This window comes from Podarcis vaucheri (assembly GCF_965113315.1).
Source record: "Podarcis vaucheri genome assembly, chromosome: 6".
In the NCBI taxonomy this organism is placed as follows: Eukaryota; Metazoa; Chordata; class Lepidosauria; order Squamata; family Lacertidae; genus Podarcis; species Podarcis vaucheri.
This window is the reverse complement of record NC_138764.1, coordinates 90,430,098-90,448,747: the sequence shown is the minus strand read 5'-3', so window position 1 is coordinate 90,448,747 and position 18,650 is coordinate 90,430,098. Positions and strand designations below refer to the sequence as shown.

General features: G+C 41.9%; 1 protein-coding gene across 5 annotated transcripts in view; it reads left to right on the top strand.

Annotated features, from left to right (window-relative positions):
- Window positions 1–18,297, top strand: part of BCAS1 (brain enriched myelin associated protein 1) — a 52,875-nt gene extending 34,578 nt beyond the window's left edge. For 2 of the 5 annotated variants that reach the window (XM_082226060.1, XM_082226057.1), the window contains 6 exons: window positions 1,756–1,791; window positions 3,086–3,313; window positions 6,226–6,387; window positions 7,176–7,241; window positions 12,572–12,817; window positions 15,207–18,297. In XM_082226060.1, coding sequence (XP_082082186.1) covers window positions 1,756–1,791; window positions 3,086–3,313; window positions 6,226–6,387; window positions 7,176–7,241; window positions 12,572–12,817; window positions 15,207–15,281 — 813 coding nt within the window. In that variant the 3' untranslated portion in view covers window positions 15,282–18,297. Of the gene's footprint in view, window positions 1–1,755; window positions 1,792–3,085; window positions 3,314–6,225; window positions 6,388–7,175; window positions 7,242–10,852; window positions 12,505–12,571; window positions 12,818–15,206 lie in introns of those variants that run through there. The other 3 variants (XM_082226059.1, XM_082226058.1, XM_082226061.1) reach the window with 3 other exon arrangements.
- The last annotated feature ends 353 nt before the right edge of the window (window positions 18,298–18,650 follow it).

The following is an 18,650-nucleotide window of genomic DNA, read 5'->3' as shown; positions in this document are numbered from 1 at the left end:
TGAAAGGGGGAAATTTGAATGTGCTCTCCACTCGTAAGAAGCATTCCACACCATAGCGGCCACTTGCGCCTCCAGTGACAATGACGAATCCAAGAGTACCCTCAAGCTACAATCTTGCTCCTTTAGGATAACTCTTCAGATAACTGTAGACAGCTGGTTCCCTGCAACTCCCTCACACTTGTAAAGCAAAGCAGTAGCCACAATTCAGCAGTAAAGACCCAGAATGAATGAATGCATGGCTAATTTTGAAGAATCGTAGGATTTGTATTAGTACAGAATCGTAGCCAAAACCACGTCAACGTATTATTATTCAATATTAAGTATCAATATTTTTGTTTGGAGGAAAAGAATGGGAGCATTCTATCCTGAGGAATGCATATAGACAAAGACCCTTGAGCTGTGGATGGAAAATGAAGTTAATTTCTAAGTGCAGAAATTCCACTCAGACACCCACATGGAATTTTTGGGAGTAGAGGGGATTACATAATAAGTGCATTGATTTGGAATAGAATGGTACTGGGAAAGGCACTTAGGCTGCTCTGAAACGAAAGTATTGTATCGGTTGCTGTATTTGAAAAGGAAAGATCCACACATTCACCTGAAGAGGGATGAGCTATAGAAGTTGTAACTACAAGATCCTATTTAGGGTCAAGAGAAAGGTTTTGAGGCTCCAGCCCTAACCGTGCTTAAAAAGAAATAAATATCAGGTAGTTCAGGGGTTAGTATGTCTGAGTAGACACGAGGATCAAGCTGGGGAAAGGCTGCTTCATAGTACGTTTTGCTAATTAAATATATACATTGAAAGATGCACGCTCACACTTCAGCAAGACGTGCATCTTTTCCCAGAGGGAGATGTGCAAACTTCACGCTGAAATTTATAAAGAGGCACAGTGAACAGGAGCTGCCAGTCTTGCTTCCTGTTGTCCCTGTACCTCATATCTTCTGAAGCCAGCACATTCTTCCTCAAAACCATGGTCACCTTCTGAACCAGGGAAACATTGTTTTTCAGGTCTTAATGTTAATACTAATTTCAACCAAAAGTATGTTTTCTAAAAAAAACAACCAAAATAACATAAATACTAAATACTAAAGCTGGATACAGGTTCATTGGTGCATTGGGATTACATGAGGAGGTCATTATTGTATACAGTGGTACCTCGGGTTAAGTACTTAATTCGTTCCGGAGGTCTGTTCTTAACCTGAAACTGTTCTTAACCTGAAGTACCACTTTAGCTAATGGGGCCTCCTGCTGCTGCCATGCCATCGGAGCACGATTTCTGTTCTCATCCTGAATCAAAGTTCTTAACCCGAGGTATTATTTCTGGGTTAGCCAAGTCTGTAACCTGAAGCGTATGTAGCCCGAGGTACCACTGTATGAGAAATTTACAATGGAAGTTATGAATGCATACTATGTTTTCAAAAATGGTCACTTTCACAAGGAATTTATGGTGGAACAGGAACAGTTGCAATGACTGTCACTTTGAACAACAACAAAATATCTAGGCACACTTTTTAATAACAAGAATACAAAGCTGAAAATGAAAGAACTGCAGTTAAAATATTATGTTCATTTTTCACATGGTCTAGTCGTTCCCCTGCCCACCCCCCTAATATTCTTAAAAGGGTCTCTTCTTCAGTCTTCAGAGAATAGCTGGAAGTGGGGAGGCAGAAAAAGGTCCTACTTTCCTTCCACTCTGCAGTTTTAATCTGACATAGCCCCAAATGACTTGTGTTGTGTATTTCCTCTTCTTTTAGGCAAAGAAAGATGCCCAGCAGGCAGCAAATACCAAAGTGAGTAACATTGTTGAAAAGCATTCATGAGTTTCCAGTTGCAAAGAACATTTCGACAAGTTTCAGATTAATAGAGAGCTAACAGCCTCGTACCTGGCATTGCTCAGGAATTCAACAAACTTTAAAAGAAAAATCAGTGCCATTTTGAAACTAGTGGTTAAAATCAGTGCAGAACAGCTCTTGATTCAAAATGGCATCCAGTTGTATCAAAATAGACAAAAACGTGCTCTTTGATCTCAGGATCCACCATGTAGAATTTGGTTACAATATCTTAAGTGTCCAAATGTATAGAGAGCCATCATGTGCCCAAAATGTGACTTTAACAGTCATTTCCTATAAATGTTATTTCCTCTTCGCCCATGCTATAACCCAGCCTTCCACAACTGGTACTCTCCAGATGTTTTGTACTACAGCTCTCAGCAGTATCAGCCAGTGCTGCCATGCTGGGAATTGTAATCCCAAACATCTTTGTTGTTTAGTCGTTTAGTCGTGTCCGACTGTTCGTGACCCCATGGACCAGAGCACGCCAGGCACTTCTGTCTTCCACTGCCTCCCGCAGTTTGGTCAAACTCATGCTGGCAGCTTCGAGAACACTATCCAACCATCTCGTCCTCTGTCGTCCCCTTCTCCTTGTGCCCTCCATCTTTCCCAACAACAGGGACTTTTCCAGGGAGTCTTCTCTTCTCATGAGGTGGCCAAAGTATTGGAGCCTCAGCTTCAGGATCTGTCCTTCCAGTGAGCACTCAGGGCTGATTTCCTTAAGAATGGATACGTTTGATCTTCTTGCGGTCCATGGGACTCTCAAGAGTCTCCTCCAGCACCATAATTCAAAAGCATCAATTCTTCAGCCTTCTTTATGGTCCAGCTTTCACTTCCATACATCACTACTGGGAAAACCATAGCTTTTAGAGGGCACTAAATTGGGGAAGGCTGCCATAATGCACAGGGTATGCATAAAAATGTAGGAATGGATGCTCTTTCATAAGCTATAGTTGTGCCATGTTATCTTGTCTCTTTCCCCCATCCTTATTATTCCCCCCACTTTGTGAAAACACATTCAGCACACATTACGCTCCCCATCCAAGAATCCTGAGAATTGCAGTTTCTCCCTCACAGAACTACAGTTCCCAGCACCGTTAAGAAACTATTGTTCCCACGGTTCTTTGGAGGAAGCCATGTGCTTTAAATGTGTGTTGAGCTTCAGCTTAATGTCTGTCGTGGGCCAACACCGCCCCATTCTGCAAATCTTTAAATGGCCCTTTGTCTATTTACAAATTCTTGTGTATGTTTCCAGATTGCTGAGCAGCCTGTAATCACTGCTACCGTGACATCGGAAGCAAACGTTGCTCCACCACAGGAGAGTCCAGCCGCAAAGCAGAACACAAGGGCTCCTGACCCTCCTGCACCACCACCAGCCACAGCGACAGTGATTGTCACCAACGAAACTCCAAAAGAAATAATAATAACAAAGGAGAGATCTTCTTCTACTCCTACACCCCTAAGTAAATTCTTTCGAAAAAAGGTACGTGCGGATTTTCTGGATAGCCATTTTCCTTTCTGGCTAGATTTATTTATAGGAGTTTTTTCATATACCTCACAATAGGTCCTGGGTTGACCCAGTGTTGAAAGGCTTCTTAGAATGGAAGATGCCACAGCAAAGCCAGATTAAATGCAGGTTTTCCATGGGAGAATCTTTATTTATTTACTTGCACATGTCAGTGACTTCAAAAATCCAAAAATTGCTCATTGGGCAGCACAGCTAAAGAAAATAACCGCTCATTTGTCTTATATGCATGCCCTGTCCATTTCTCAAAAGCTCAAAGCAACCTGCAATATAATAGCAACTTGAAACATCAAACGTCGCTTTTATTTGTGCTAGATTTAATTACAGCCAATCGCTTCAAACATACCTCTATTAACACATCAGCTGAGGTATCCCTATCAACAAAAGTAACTGTCATCAGCAAATGAGAGCCAAATCAGTAGCAGGGGTACCATCAATAAAACATTGTGTTTTTGGTAAGCCATAAAATAGCCAGTCATTTAGGCTTCCTGGGTGACTGGATATTTTCCTTGAACCCAGACGTGCCTGGAATTTCCTCCCAGGATACAACTGTTATCACTAGTGAAACTAAACCCACTGCATCAACATAGCATGAGAGACAGAACGCATTTGGGCTACAGCTGTAGCAGCACTGGCTGTAATATGATCCCACACTATACTGTTTTTTTTAAAAAACCAAGTCCCAGGAGATTGCTTCTGCTCTGCTCTGCCTTATTGAGGATGTATTCTGCTTTGGGAAGAGAACAAACTCCTATAGCTAGATAACTGGTTACATCTGGTGAGCTGGAAGACCAAATATAACTGCCAATGGCATCAGTGCAACAGCTAATGCCATATGCTAATAAAATTTACATCAATGGGGATGCCGTTTGACAAGCACCACATCAATATTTGTTGTTTTGGAGTGCTTAAAAGGCTTTCTTTGAATGGTGCCATTGGATTTTAATGTCCATACTGTATTTTATTTCATAGCTGTGATTTAAAGTATCCTGTCTTTCTGTTGGGTCATCTTTTGTTGCAATATAGCAATGCTGCATTACATTTTATACTAAGAGTAAAATAAAAGTTGAAGATGACATGGTGACCATATCACAGCCGCTAATAATGGTGCTGGTTCTTTTTAAGGTTGTGTATTTTGTTGATTCCTGGTTTATTATTTGTTCTAACAGTCTTGTGGGTAAACTCAGAACCCCTCCAGACATCCATTTTATGTGAATTCATGATTATTTGTGCCGATGGTGGTATCGGGGCGATTATTTGCAATCCTGCTTTCAGTGGGGAAAACATACGGATGCATTTCCAAACAGTGCATCTCCCCAACTTCCTCCTGATACCCTGTAACATTCCATACCACAAATGTTCGCTGTTCAGACCCCTTCCCAACATTTCAGCAGCATCTCCGAACAACTAATAAAGCAGACTGTCTGGTATAAATCCACCACTAATGAACACCCACAAATTGTCTGGAGGGGTCCTCAACTGATGCAATTTCTATTACTACTGTTAATAACACCACAGGCTAAGTAGCTAATGGTTACTTCACTCTTGAATTTAAGCGTGAAACTGCACATTGTGATGCAAACAGTGGGTTGCTGGCAAGAAAAGCAGCTCTGTGTTCAGTTTTCTCCTTTTTCCTTGTGACTATTTTGCTAATCTTGCCCACATGCTTGACAACACAGCTTTATGGGTTTCTCCAACTCTGCTCCCCATAACTGACTGCCCCCTGGTCAGCAGCAGGGTAGCACATTGTGTTGGTCAATACCTTGGGAAATTTCACTTCACGCTACCAAGGAGAAATGGGAGAACTGGATCACAGACTGCCACCTTTCAGCAGCAACTCTCTGCTGCCTAACATTCAGTTCCTCCCCAACATCTAAACAGGCAATAGGGATTTCATAGCCTGCCTCCTTGGCACTTTGTTAACCACAGTGTTGCAGAAATTCCACCATTGCCATGCCAAAAGTGGACTGAGCAGCGATATTTACAGATACCATGGGCATGTGAATGTGAGCTTTATCCATACATACAGTGAAATCACTTGTACTCTTGCTATATTATACCACTTCATGCTGCAGGTAGGCAGGATGGCATGTCTGAAGTTTCCCTCACATAAAAATAAATGCCATGCATGTAGAAATGTAGCATGCCAGGGGGAAAGGATCTAACCGAATTTTCCACCTATCATGCTGATTTTCTTTGTGAAGGCATCTGATGGTCTGTTTCTTTAAGTCATTTGTGGACTATCAACAGATCTCAAAGTAGTTTACATCATTGAAGCAATTTGTTAGCTTTTATAAGCAGCTAATTATACTCAGGAAGTTACTAGAAAGGATTTTCTCCAAGGAAACTCTAAAATCCAGTTGTGTTTCACAGAAGGTATCCAGGGTGCAAAAATCCAACCTGTTTCCTATAAAATCTGTCTCTTTAAGTTTAAAATAAATGTTCAGCCAGTGTGGTGTAGTGGTTAAGAGCTGTAGTCACGTAATCTGGGAAACCGGGTTCATGTCTCCGCTCCTCCACATGCAGCTGCTGGGTGACCTTGGGCTAGTCACACTTCTCTGAAGTCTCTCAGCCCCACTCACCTCACAGAGTGTTTGTTGTGGAGGAGGAAGGGAAAGGAGAATGTTAGCCGCTTTGAGACTCCTGAAGGGGAGTGAAAGGCGGGATATCAAATCCAAACTCTTCTTCTTCTTCTTCTTCTTCTTCTTCTTCTTCTTCTTCTTCTTCTTCTTCTTCTTCTTCTTCTTCTTCATCCTTCTGAGATGATGGCTCTTATTCCCGTAAGTGATTCTGAATTTCTAAAGTAGGCCATCTTAATTTATCTAAATGCATTCCACTGTTCCTTAACATTTGTTACAAATAACCTGCAGACTCCAACAGATGACATCGAGGTGATAAACACGGAGAGGATCGAAGCATCTCCCCAAGCCCCAGCTAAAGTCGAAAGCAGAAGTCAGGAAGCAGCGGAAGTAAAGTCCAAAGGAGATGAGAAGCCCAGCAAAACTAAGGATCTGAGGAAATTATTTAAATTGGTAAGAAGAGTATTTTTGAATCTGTATGGGAGGAGGTATAAAGTATGACCTAGAAGGGATTAATCTGTAAAGTATTTGAAATAGCCAAACAGAGGGAGTAGTTAGAGTACCGCAACATTTGTTGGTGGCCTATGGCAAAGCAACTCCTCTCATGATCTCACCATCTCACCTCCCTTCCTTAGTCCCACCCCCTGCAACAGGGACCATATTAGAAACAGTCAGACCTATAGAGTAAACTCACCACCTCCATAAGTCATACAACAGATAATGGGCACTTAGAAGTTCCAGACAGGCGTGTATTGTGGAATTAAAACTCTTCATACATGCAAGTTTCTTGCATTCCATATAACACTGCCAGCATCAAAATTCCAATGTATAATTTCCTCTCATTTACCTTGATTTCTGGAGAACCTTAAGGCCATTCCCTCTTCTAAATGTTTGTTGATTTTTCACCCGACACACTCAGTCAAACAGCACCCACCAGTGAACTCTAACAGGACCTGCCCAAAGTTGTCTGCCTTCAGAATCACAGCAAGCCTATAAAGAACACTCGAGGAAATGAGAAGTCTTGACATTTGCCCAAAATTGACATGTTTAAGGGGCTCCGTAGATTGGAAAGAGGGAGGTATGCATTATCTGGATTGGATTCATTTGAAAAAAGTTCACAAGTGTAAAAACAGAGTTAGGGGCTAAGGAATCTAGCTAGCATTGCCTGTTAAAGTCCTCTGTAACCCCAGCACTACAGAAACATGGCAAGAAGAAATGCATCTAACCCTTTGTTATTCTAGCCAGTCAGAGGTGACACAGTAGTAGTTGCTCCAGAAGAGGTAAATGGGCAAGCCCCTGATGCCCAAGTAAGTGTATGGATTCGATCTTCTCTTGGTGATGGGTTCAGCTGGTATCTGCTTCCGGAGCTTCACTTTGCTGTTTCTTCTTCTTTCATGACAGCAAAACTCATCTGTCCATTGAGCATGTTTTGTTCAGCCTCTGACCAGTTGTGTTCCATGCTTTATTTCCTTCATTTTTTGCAGCTGAATTTGGGACTGTTGGGTTTAAAAACTGTCACTATCGCCTTTGGAAACAAATCTCTGTATCCATAATTGCAATCAAAACTAAAATTAATAAATTGTTTGGGTTTTTAAATGACCAGATTTATGAAAAGCACTGCAAGCATATATCCAATAGTTCATAGGTGTATGGATTTTATACATTTCTAAAGAACCTCTAACATCATTTTAAGCTTTCAGATCTTTACAAAAATTCAACGTAAGGATAAATAAAGACAATTCCGTCTTATCTGTATGTTTGTTCTCAAGTTTGTCTTAAAACCCTCCCTGTGTTCTTATTTTGATGTGTAGTGCATGTCAGTCTGGCATCTGTGTAAAGTTCTTAATACTGTATCAAGTCCATTCACTTCATATTAACTTAGTTTGCTATTTCTTCTACACTAGTGAAATAAGACATGTAAAGTTAATGCGAGTGTATCCAACACCGCTGTTCTGCTCACACAGAACTTCAGAACTTCTCCCTCTTCTCCTTTCAGTCCCTGATCACCCTCAATAACTGTTCCAGAGGGTTGGGGGACTTTCCAGAGCAGATTTGGGGTGGAGGGTGTCACAGGAAGAGAAGAGGAAGGTCCTATCTTGCAAGTGGAACTCATGTTCCATTGCAAAAGTGAACTTCCAACTAGTATATTAATTTACTGCACTTAATTAAAGGTTAGCTCTTTATCTTGCAACCAGTGATTATAAGTACCTTTGCTTCTTTTTCCCAGTTATGTGCTGTTAAAACCTTTGCCACCATTAATACATAACGAAGTAGAAATAGCTGTACTGCAGTCTTCATATACTGGATCAATTGATTTGAGATTTAGTACCTGATGTGGACAGTACAGGCTGATTGCTTTCATTTGTGAAATGTGGAAACTCCTTGCTGTCCATTGTGAATCACAAAACACAGGCCTATTGCTGGAGCCTGTGAGCTAGCCGAAGCTTATCTTTTGGGGGCTCAGGGGTCCCATTGGCCCATTGCAACCCCTCCAGGGGCAACATGAAATTGGAAGATGCACCCAGTGTGTGGGGTGTGTAAGCTCTCTGGATGAAGGACTGACTGCCCATGAACCATATATAAGCCACTGTGAGCTCTTTGCAGGAAAAGTCAGCAATAAGTGTAACAAATAAACATCCCTTCTCAGTTTGCACTGGATAAATAGGGGACACTTACTTTTCTTTATGATGTTTGGTGTTGGGCATTGCACTGGTTGTTATCAATTCATTTAGCCGACCATCCCTTTCAGTAAGCCTTGAGGCCTTACGTTATAACACTGTACATATGCAATGTGCCTACAACACTTCACCGTTGCTAAGGGAACAGTTCCCAATCAGCTCCATTTAACTTCATGGTGGTGGCAACAGTATAGAGCCCTGAAAGAAGAGGGGAGAGGTCACCGCACAGCTAAAAACGTGCAGAAGCAGACTGTTTGCCTCACCACTCTGGAGCACTGCCAGTGCAAGGGCCCATTTGTCCTCTGATGGGGGCATCCCCTCCTTGGACGCTCTGCTATCCCTTTCCTGATCTTTACCGAAATGCAGTCCACCAAAGGTTGAAGAGTTTGATTGATTCAGGTCTCAAGTCAATTAAATCTCTGGGGCAGACGTGAGTAGAATTCATCGGGGAAACTATGATCCCGTTAATCTGGTTTTCCTTTCTCAAGAAATGCTTGCTGCCTACAAGCTGAGACAGATTGTTGGGTCTGGATCAGCTGTTAGGAACGGGAGTGATACAGTTCATTATTTACAGCTTTCCTTTTTTCTATTTCCCTGCGTTCTTTCCTTCAACATTAAAATGTGCCAAATTTGCTGCTTTGAAACATGCTGATATTCTGCCTGATTCAAAGATAAGATGATATCCTGAACATGCTCTTTCCACTTAGCTCAAGGGTAACCTTTTCTTGACACCACCATTTGTTCTTCACAGTCAGCTGAAACTTGTGAAGAGAAGGAATGGGGTGATCTTAGAAATCACAGGGTGGTTGCAGTGGGGCTGCATTTTAAAAAACGCAGAGCTCCTGTGTTTTTAACAGTTTCACGGCAGGTGGAAACGGGGGGGGGGAACCAATTCTTTCCTCATAACTGTACATCCTTAGCAATTGCTAGGGGGTCATGTACTTCCTTTAGTGCTTCCCCAACCCACCTTTCCCTTATATCAGTCCCTCAGCTTTTAATTCAAACCAGCCATGAATAGTTTGTGTAGACGTAATGGCCCAGTCTGCATGGAACACTAAACCAGATCATGGCTTAGTGCGAATGAGCAGGCATGTGGGTTCCTGGAGAGAACTGCTTTGCTTCTTCTCTGGTCCTGCTGCTGCCCTAACCCTAACCCAGGCTCATTGTTTAACTAGCAGACAAACCAGGAACTGAAGCCAAAGTTTGTTCCATGGCTTACTGCTCATAGTTTGCTTGTTTGCATTAAGCCATGGTTCAGTCAGCCATCCCTAGCCTTTAGTCATGGTTTGTTGTAACCATGGTGGACAGTGATGCGCCTAAGCTAACCTTTGTTTCAAACACTGGGCTTGTGTTATCACAGTGGTTAACGGTGTTGCTGATAAAAACTGTAGGTATTGGGAGAAACTGAAGAGCTACAGAGAGAAGAAGGGAAGAGTCTACAGTGAGGGCAGGAGTGCCAGCATGGCCCCGCGACCATGGTTGCCTGGGGCCACGGGTGCCATGCAGTGTGCATGACCATGGCACCAAAATTTGTAGGTGCCTGGCCCCTTCATGGGGAATTTTGTGGGTGCTCCCAGGGTCCCAGGGAGTTGGCAACTATGAGTGAGGGTCTCTGCAATCAAGCAGCCCACACCTACATCTCTTAATTATGGTTTGAGTCTTGAGCAAGGCACTGTTTGTGCACCAGCCTAGACAATAAAGTAGGGATGTTTGAAAAGAAACAGCATGGGAACTTTCTTCATGCAGACTCCAGAAGCTGATTCTGCAATCTGTAAATGTTATTATGCCAGAGGTATGGATTCAGAGGTTTCATACACCAAGGCACGCTGCCTGAGCAAATTAAATTCTTAAGAGTTTTATGTTAACCCACAAGTTGCCTATAAACCCTGAAAATATCATGACCTGTGACTTTCAGCCACCTTTAAAGCATGTGTGTGGCTTCCAGATGTATAGCTTGGGCATAACATCCCAGATGCACAATAATGGCAGGGAAAGGGGTGCATATTATTTCGTTTCACTTTGTAATCTAACATTGCTGTTCACTTCCTCTTTCTTTTAAACAAACTGTAGCATTTTGTTGTGAACCTTTTTGAACTTTGTCCATATCCTGTTCTTATTTCACTCCCTTTGCTATAGTGAAGTGTCTTGTAATAGTTGTTACTTTGGAAACAACAATAATAATATTTTTAAAATGAATGAATGTAAGAAGTCATGTTTTCTCCATTTGCAATTCCATGCAGAATTTTCTATGGCATTGGACTACCTTGACCAAATCATGGCTTGTCAATCTTCTGGTGGAGTATTGTAATTTTACACTGTGGAAATTTGTCCGTGCAATCTTTCTCTTCTGTAGCCCAGTGTTATTTATTTGTTATCTTGATCTTTCAAATCTTTCTCTGTCTCTGTCTCCCATCTTTTGGTTTCATGCTTCCTGGCTTGGGAAGAGAACACTGTTACTGCTTTGTTGTAATGCTGTTGTTGTATGCATGCATGTGAAAACATTGTGTCTCTAGGGTTGTGTTTAGATGGTAACTTCCTAGGCTCCAGATTATAGATCCTATTATTATGCAAATTATAGCTGATGACATTTCCTCCTCTGCATAACTATGAAAGGTGCAGGAGCCCTGATCTCCTTTGCATCTAGAGTCAAGCCAGCAATCTATATAGTTCAGTACTGACTACACTGATTGACAGTGGCTCTGCAGGATTTGAGACAGGGGTTCTCCAAGCCCCACCTGGAGATGCCAGGGATTTAACTAGGGCCTTCTGCATGCAAATAAAGTGGTCCCATTAGGGATTCCAAATTTTAGGGTTCATAGTTAATGTTAAGTACAAACCCTGTCTTTGATGTATCAGTTACTCATTTTGTGGGGTGCTGCAAAATGTGGGGTTTTCACTGCAAAACAACTGCAGAGGTTTGGCACAGGTTTGGAGGGGATTCCAAATTTGGGGGTTCATAGTTCATGTCCAGTACGAACCCTGTGTTTTATGTATCAATTACTCAGTTTGTGGGGCGCTGCAAAACACAGGGTTTTTGCTGCAAAACAACTGCAAAACCTTGGCACAGGTTTGGAGGGGATCCTAAATTTTGGGGTTCATAGTTAATTTTTGAAAAGAAAGTGCTCTGTCACAAAAAGGGGTATACCTTTTTGGTTTAGGAAACTGTGGTGGTTATTGCAGTACGCCATGCAAATCCCACGTTCATCTGCAGCTGGTTCCAGTCAATTGGGTGAGCGGCATTGATTTAAACAGCCCCTGTGTCTTGCCATCTGGTTCAAATATTGCCGCAGCCTTGAAGTCACTAAGCAGCCTTCAGCAAACTGCTACCTCTTAGACTCAGAACTCCATCTATAATATGGGAGTGGCAGTCACCCTGGACTGCTTTAGAGGATTGTTGTAACTACTACCAAGGTTATATTTGTGGCATGCTTTGGACACTCTCTAAAAACAGGTTAGGAAACGCTGTTTGTGGGATGCCTGAATAAGATCCATCTAGACATGGCCCTAACTTCAATGCCTTTCCTCAATTTTTTATTATGCATGGAGAAATAGAAAAACAACAGACATGTGTAAAAAGAAATGCTTTGCAGAAAGCCACTTGTGCATTTTCCTCCATGAGAGTAGTCCCAGAACTGTAAAAAGGGCAACTTGTGTGTGAGAGAGGGGGGAGGAGGGTGGCAGGCTGAACATACAGCCCGATCCTATGCATGTGCAGGGAGAAGTACCGTAAGCCCTACCATGGCTCATATTTCCTCATTAAGTGTGCATAGGATTGCAGCAAATAGATTTTCCACCATTTGGGTTGCATGTGCATTGGAGGCGAGGTAGCTTTAATTTTAAATAAACTGGGGGGCCTCCTGCCAAATGCATTTCTTTCTTTCTTTCTTTCTTTCTTTCTTTCTTTCTTTCTTTCTTTCTTTCTTTCTTTAAAAAATAACTGCTGTTTGAAACTGCTTTAGACACTGGACTTCAAAGACAGGCCCTTGACCCAGGCTGAGAACAGAGAACCTGTGGCTGAGAGGAGCCAAGAGAGTTCAACAGAGAGCCAGCAAGGAAACAAACAGGAAGCCAAAGACCAGCCAGACTCCACAGAGCAACAAAGAGCCGAGACAGACTCCCTTCAGAATGGAGGGGAAGCTGCGAAGGAAAACACTGTGAAGAGGATAGAGAAGAGACAGTCATTCGGAGGGTTTTTTAAGGGCCTTGTACGTTACCTTTCATTTTTCTTTAGCAATCCTGGTGTAGCCACCATTCTGGGAAGCTTTTATGTATAAGCATGTTGGGTCTTAGCCTCCAAATCTGTTCCCAGGAGTTCACTTGTATGCCACAATTTGTCAATTGGGGTTGTAATGCGTTTGGTAAAGAGCAGGGCCGGTGCTAAATTTGAGAGGGGCTGGGCAAGGAGCCTTCTGCTTAGGCATGGACAAATCTCTCAGTTTCTCAGTTTCTCATTTTTCCAAACTTATATTCAGTTCTCCATGTTTCCATAGCAGTTTTCAACTTTTTCTTTTTTAAGTCCTCTGCAAAAAAATAAGAATATCTGGGTTTTCTCCTGATCTATACACTTTCGTGTGCGATTTTGCCTTATATAGACATTTTTGCAAACAATTTTCCTACTATGATGCATTGTTGCATGGTGTTTCTGCATTTTAGTACACATTCCCCTTTTTATACATTTTTGTAAACAATTTTTGGTTGGAGAACTGAATTGCAAAATTCAGAAAAGTCTGGATTTTGATGGATAATTGTGTTATGGTTCATGCATTGTTTGGGGACATACAAATTAGATATTTTTGCACTAAAATTGCATTAAAATGCAAGTAAGGTAAAGTTCTCCCTACTACTCCTTTCTCCTTCCACCCCTGGTGGTCCCGTAACCTTGTCCGGTGGCGACAGAAGTGGGGCGGCACTTAGTCCAGTACTGAAAAGAGAAACACGGGGTAAGAAGGCTGATTCACCACCACCGCCATCATACATTTCCTGTGAATCTTGGACTGTGAACCTGACTGCCTGTTTTACATCTTTTCTTCTGCTGGATCAATCTCACTTCTTACCTTTTCCCATCTCCTGTTCTTATATGTGTCATGTCTTCTAGATTGTGAGCCTTTGGGCAGGACACTTTGTGCTTTATTTTTTCCCAATTGCTAATCATTTAGCAGGGGGCACTAAATTAACAACAGCAATACATACGTGTATATACTGAAAGCACTTTTACTTCATCTCTTCCAACTGCTTGCTATAAGGAAAGCTAAAGGCATAAGCAGAGACGCCTGGAACTTCTTGGGGCAACTGCTAAGAACACCATTTATTTGAGCCTTCCTTATACATGTGAACGCTAATGGTGATTTATTTTTTTAAGCAATATATGTACGTAGGGTCCAAACCTTTAATATGTTAGAACTTGCAATTCTACACTGGTCTAAGCTCTTCTTGCCCACCAGATCACACAAGGCCCCACAACATACTGGCTTTCTGCATGAATAATTCAAACCACATGAAGGTTATCTTATGAATGATATTAAATGCAAAATAAACTTTCCTGAGGCATGAGCTTTCAGATGCTACAGCCAGGACTGTATGTTTTCTGTGATTCTGCACAAGCACAGAGAAGGTGCAAAATGGGATCACTGGGTGCATAACCTCGTCTTTCTTTTCTTAAAAAACCCAAGTTTCTAGTCCTTTTGCTTACCAACCTTAAGTTGCAAGCATGCAAACAGTCTCTGACTCAAGAGGTGCTGAATAAGATTTCCAGTAGTCTAGGTGTACTATTTCAAAGTCCTGGCTCCTCCCCATAACTTACTGGTTATGGACATATTACAGGTTTTCTTTTGATACTGTTTTTGTTTTACTCAGCATTGTGCAGAATTGTTTTTAAGTGAAAATTTACACGCAGCCTATTTCACTGTCTGTATAACATGGGCTACAAGCTTAGTAAAAATGTAAGTGGAAAACGCCTATGTGACGCTCCAACATACCGTATTTTTCGCCCTATAAGACGCACTTTTTCCCCTCCAAAAATGAAGGGGAAATGTGGGTGCGTCTTATGGGGCGAATGCAGGCTTTCGCTGAAGCCTGGAGAGCAAGAGCGGTAGGTGCGCACCGACCCCTCTCGCTCTCCAGGCTTCGCGGACCTCTCCTCAAGCAGCGGGAATGCTCCCGCTGCTTGGGGAGAGTTGCCGGCATCCTGAAGCCTGCGCGCGCTGATCTCAGCGCGTCCAGGCTTCGCGGATCTCTCCGCAAGCAGTGGGAACGTTCCCGCTGCTTGGGGAGAGTTGCCGGCATCCCGAAGCCTGCGCGCGCTGACCTCAGCGCGTCCAGGCTTCACGGATCTCTCCGCAAGCAGTGGGAACCACCGCTGGGCTCCCACGGCTTGCAGAGAGCTGCCTGTTTGGGGGCTGGGGTCGGGGGAAGTTCGGGCTGCCCCAGCCCCGCGCCTGGGGGGGGAATATTTTTTTTCCTTTATTTCCCCCCAAAAAAACTAGGTGCGTCTTATGGGACGGTGCGTCCTATAGGGCGAAAAATACGGTAATCAGCTATTTAGCATCTTCATCAATATCTTTACATCTCTCTCTCTGTTTTTTCCCCCGTCAACAGAGCCCCAAACGGATGTCCGATGCCGAAGTACAAACAGATCCAGTATCAATTGTGCCTTTTGTGAAACCCAAGTAATGAATACACCGAACCAAATGACAGATCGTTGGATCTCCGCCATCATTTCCCCTCACCCATGCAGTGTAAAAAAGGAGACGTGCTTTGGTTCATTTTTCTTCCCTTCCACCCCCTTGCTTCATATGGTTGTTGCCAAACAATAGCTGTGCTAGGCTCAAGCAAAGACTGGTGTACATTCTGGATTTCTTCACAAGTTTTCTTCAAATAGGCTAACTTAAAGGTCACAGAAAAGCAATGGAGAAACTCTTAGAGTTGAGGAGAGCTCAGCTGCTGGGAAGGTTAATGGGAAAGGAAAAGAATAGAGAGTCGTGTCAGTCCAAGGGGTAGGGAGAGCGATATTGACTATGGCCACTAACATAAAAATCCTCACGGCATAAAAGCTCACAATTCTTAGGGCAAAGCCAGATGTTACTTTAATAGCTCTATTATCAACCACATCTGTGTATGTGTGCATTTTAAAATTGAATACCAGGGGCATGTGGGGAGGGGAGGTTTATCCCTCCTCCCCAGCTACGATGCTGATTAAAATTAACCAAAGGGAGCATCTTCTCCCACTTTGTCAAAGCTAATTGCTGTTAGTGGAGGGCATTTTTTGTCAGGATTGCATCTGGGAAGAGAATTGTTAAGGTTCCCTTTCCTTCATGCTGCAGTCCCTATGAAAATTGGGGAGGCGGGGCAAGCACGTGCCTGGTCTTGATTTTTTCAAAACAAGATGTGGTTGCTAATTAGAGCATTAAAGTAATGCTTGGTTTCGACCTGAAATGGAGACTTCTGCTCCCACATCTGGCCCTGTCATGCCATCTTATGGCAAGGTCGTCCCCCCCATGCTCTGTCTCTGGGCAGCCTCACTGAACAAAGACATACGTCTCTGATGACCAGATCTTAATGTGCATGCCTTTGGCCAGGGCTGAGCCCAGCAGATTGATCCACTTCACATCCCCTGCAAGGGGAAAGCAAAATTATGAGAGTCTCTTATTACCCCCAGCTGCAATAAACATGTTGGGCAGTTAATTAGAGCTTCCAAATTTAGTGTACCCAGTTAGCATATTCATAATTTGTATCTTCATTGCTTTTTTCTTTACACAATATGCAGATTGTATTTTCCTGGTTTGCGGGCTGATCACAGCCCTAACTGTGCCTTATCCCAAGCCTGTATTCCAAGCTCTCCCTGCATGTGTACCTATGCAGATAAGGTCTACTTGTATGTGTACCTATGTGTACCTATGTGCAGATGTCTACTTGTTAACAATCTTTACAGCACATCATACCATTTTAATCTGGACTGATTAGCATAACAGTGAGCACGCAGCAGTGTTGCAGTCAAGTGGTGTAGAATCCTTCCTTGTCATAAGTGTGGAGAATAGTGCAGACAAAGTTGGTCAGGGAGATGGTGTTCAAAGCACAATGTTTGCGTTAGCCAGCAAAACTGCAACCTGAAGATTCATATCTTCCCACTTGCCTATCTCTGGGCATGGGGAAGTTATCTTATACTGTGTGAGACCATTCAGCATTGCCTCCACGAAATGGTCATAGCCCTCTAAGATCTCAGGTCTTTCCCATCCCAATATGTGAGATTGAATCTGTCCCCTACAATATTGCAAAGTATGAGTTCTCTCACTATGCTGTTGTTCCTTTCGATTGCCTGTGGCTACTCTAGGAATCAAAATCAGTTTCAGTTGGGAGTATTGTAGATGTACGGTCAGGTGAGATAGACAGCCTTTTAAGAGGAGGCAGTCATCTTACACCTCTCTGTAACCTGGTGCAGACATAATGGGCATGGTTAGCATTTGTTGCTAACCCTGGTTCTATCCTTTGCAGTGAAAAGATCTAGTTTTCCTAGTTATGCTCTATAAACAGAGAATAGTTCAGTTCAGTTAATCATTCTCAGCTTCATAAATATGTGGTTTCATAACCTGTGACTTATGAAGCCTGAAACAATTGTCCAATGTATATAGGGAGAACTTGTTGCCTTAACCGTGGTTTGGTCATTACAGATGCAGTACATAACCACAGCTAATGCAAACTATGGTTTGCAAACACACTTCAGTCCATAGTTTCCCACCCTATTTTCCAGGCAACTCTTAATGATCATCTAATTAATCAGATGCAGTGCTTAACCATGGTTAAGAAAGTAAACCACAGTTAAGTGTTATGTTTGCATAGGGTAATGTGGAAGATGGAATGATTATTCTAACAAACAAAGTAAGAAAACATTCTAAGCCTGCAATTCTAAACAAAATACAATTACTCAGATGTAAGATTTATTGAACAGTAAACATTGCATTGGGTTGCACAGCGTAATAAGGGTCCTGTTTAAAATAATTATAGTTAGATGGAGGTGATAAGAAGGATTCTGTTTTTGTGGCAAAATTATGTGGAGGGTGGAAGAATAAGTATAAAGCTTTTAAAATCATCATTTGATAAATTGAACATTGACAATATTTTTTTTAATAAAAAAGTTTGTGGTTATAAGTGCCAAGGTCATATAACTCAACTTTTAAGAGTGTGCTTCAAATTGATTTTCAAGTTATTAATATTGAAAAGGGTGAAATGTACAGGACTTCTAACTCATTCTCATCTATTTTCTTCCTTGATGTAATAAAATGGGGGGAAATTAGCTTTTGAAAAGAAAGTGATTAAAGTATTAACAAAAATGCAGCACAATGGAGCCCTTTATATCACTAACTCAAAGGATGTATTTACTTTTGTTATTAATTTTTTTCTTATCATTAAAGAAAAACACTTCAGTTTTACAGAAACGTTTTTTAGTTTATGCCTGTAACTAAACTTAATTCCTTAAATGAAAACTATACCAGATTATAAGACTGAACAAAATTTTGCCTGCTTCAAAAAGATCATATGAGATGCAAGTTTAATAGTGTTCATGGAAAATTCAGATATGTGTGTTATTGTAAAAGCAAGGAAGAATAAGACTAATAATATAAACTAGCACCTGAATTCTAAATAGTTGTATATTTTGATTTTCTTCTGATTCAATAAACATTCCTGAAAAGAACTCATTTGCATTTTTAGTGTTTCAACTGAAAGTCATCATTCATGGTCACAGTTATTTTTAATCTGATATGGAGTTGATGGAAGAAGATTATACAATATTATTTAAAATAACCAGTGATCTACCAGAGACATCCAGTGATCTACCTGTTTGATGTGCCTGCTATAACCTTTCCTCTTGGGGGAATCACTCTACCCCCTTTTATCATTTTGGCTTACCTTTTCTGAACTTTCCCCAACTCTACAATATTCTTTTTGAGGTGAGACGACCAGGGCTAGTATAAGCTACTACAAGAATTTCAAACCTAGCCTGGTAGCACACAATTGATAGCAAAATAATTTTAATACCAAAAGTAT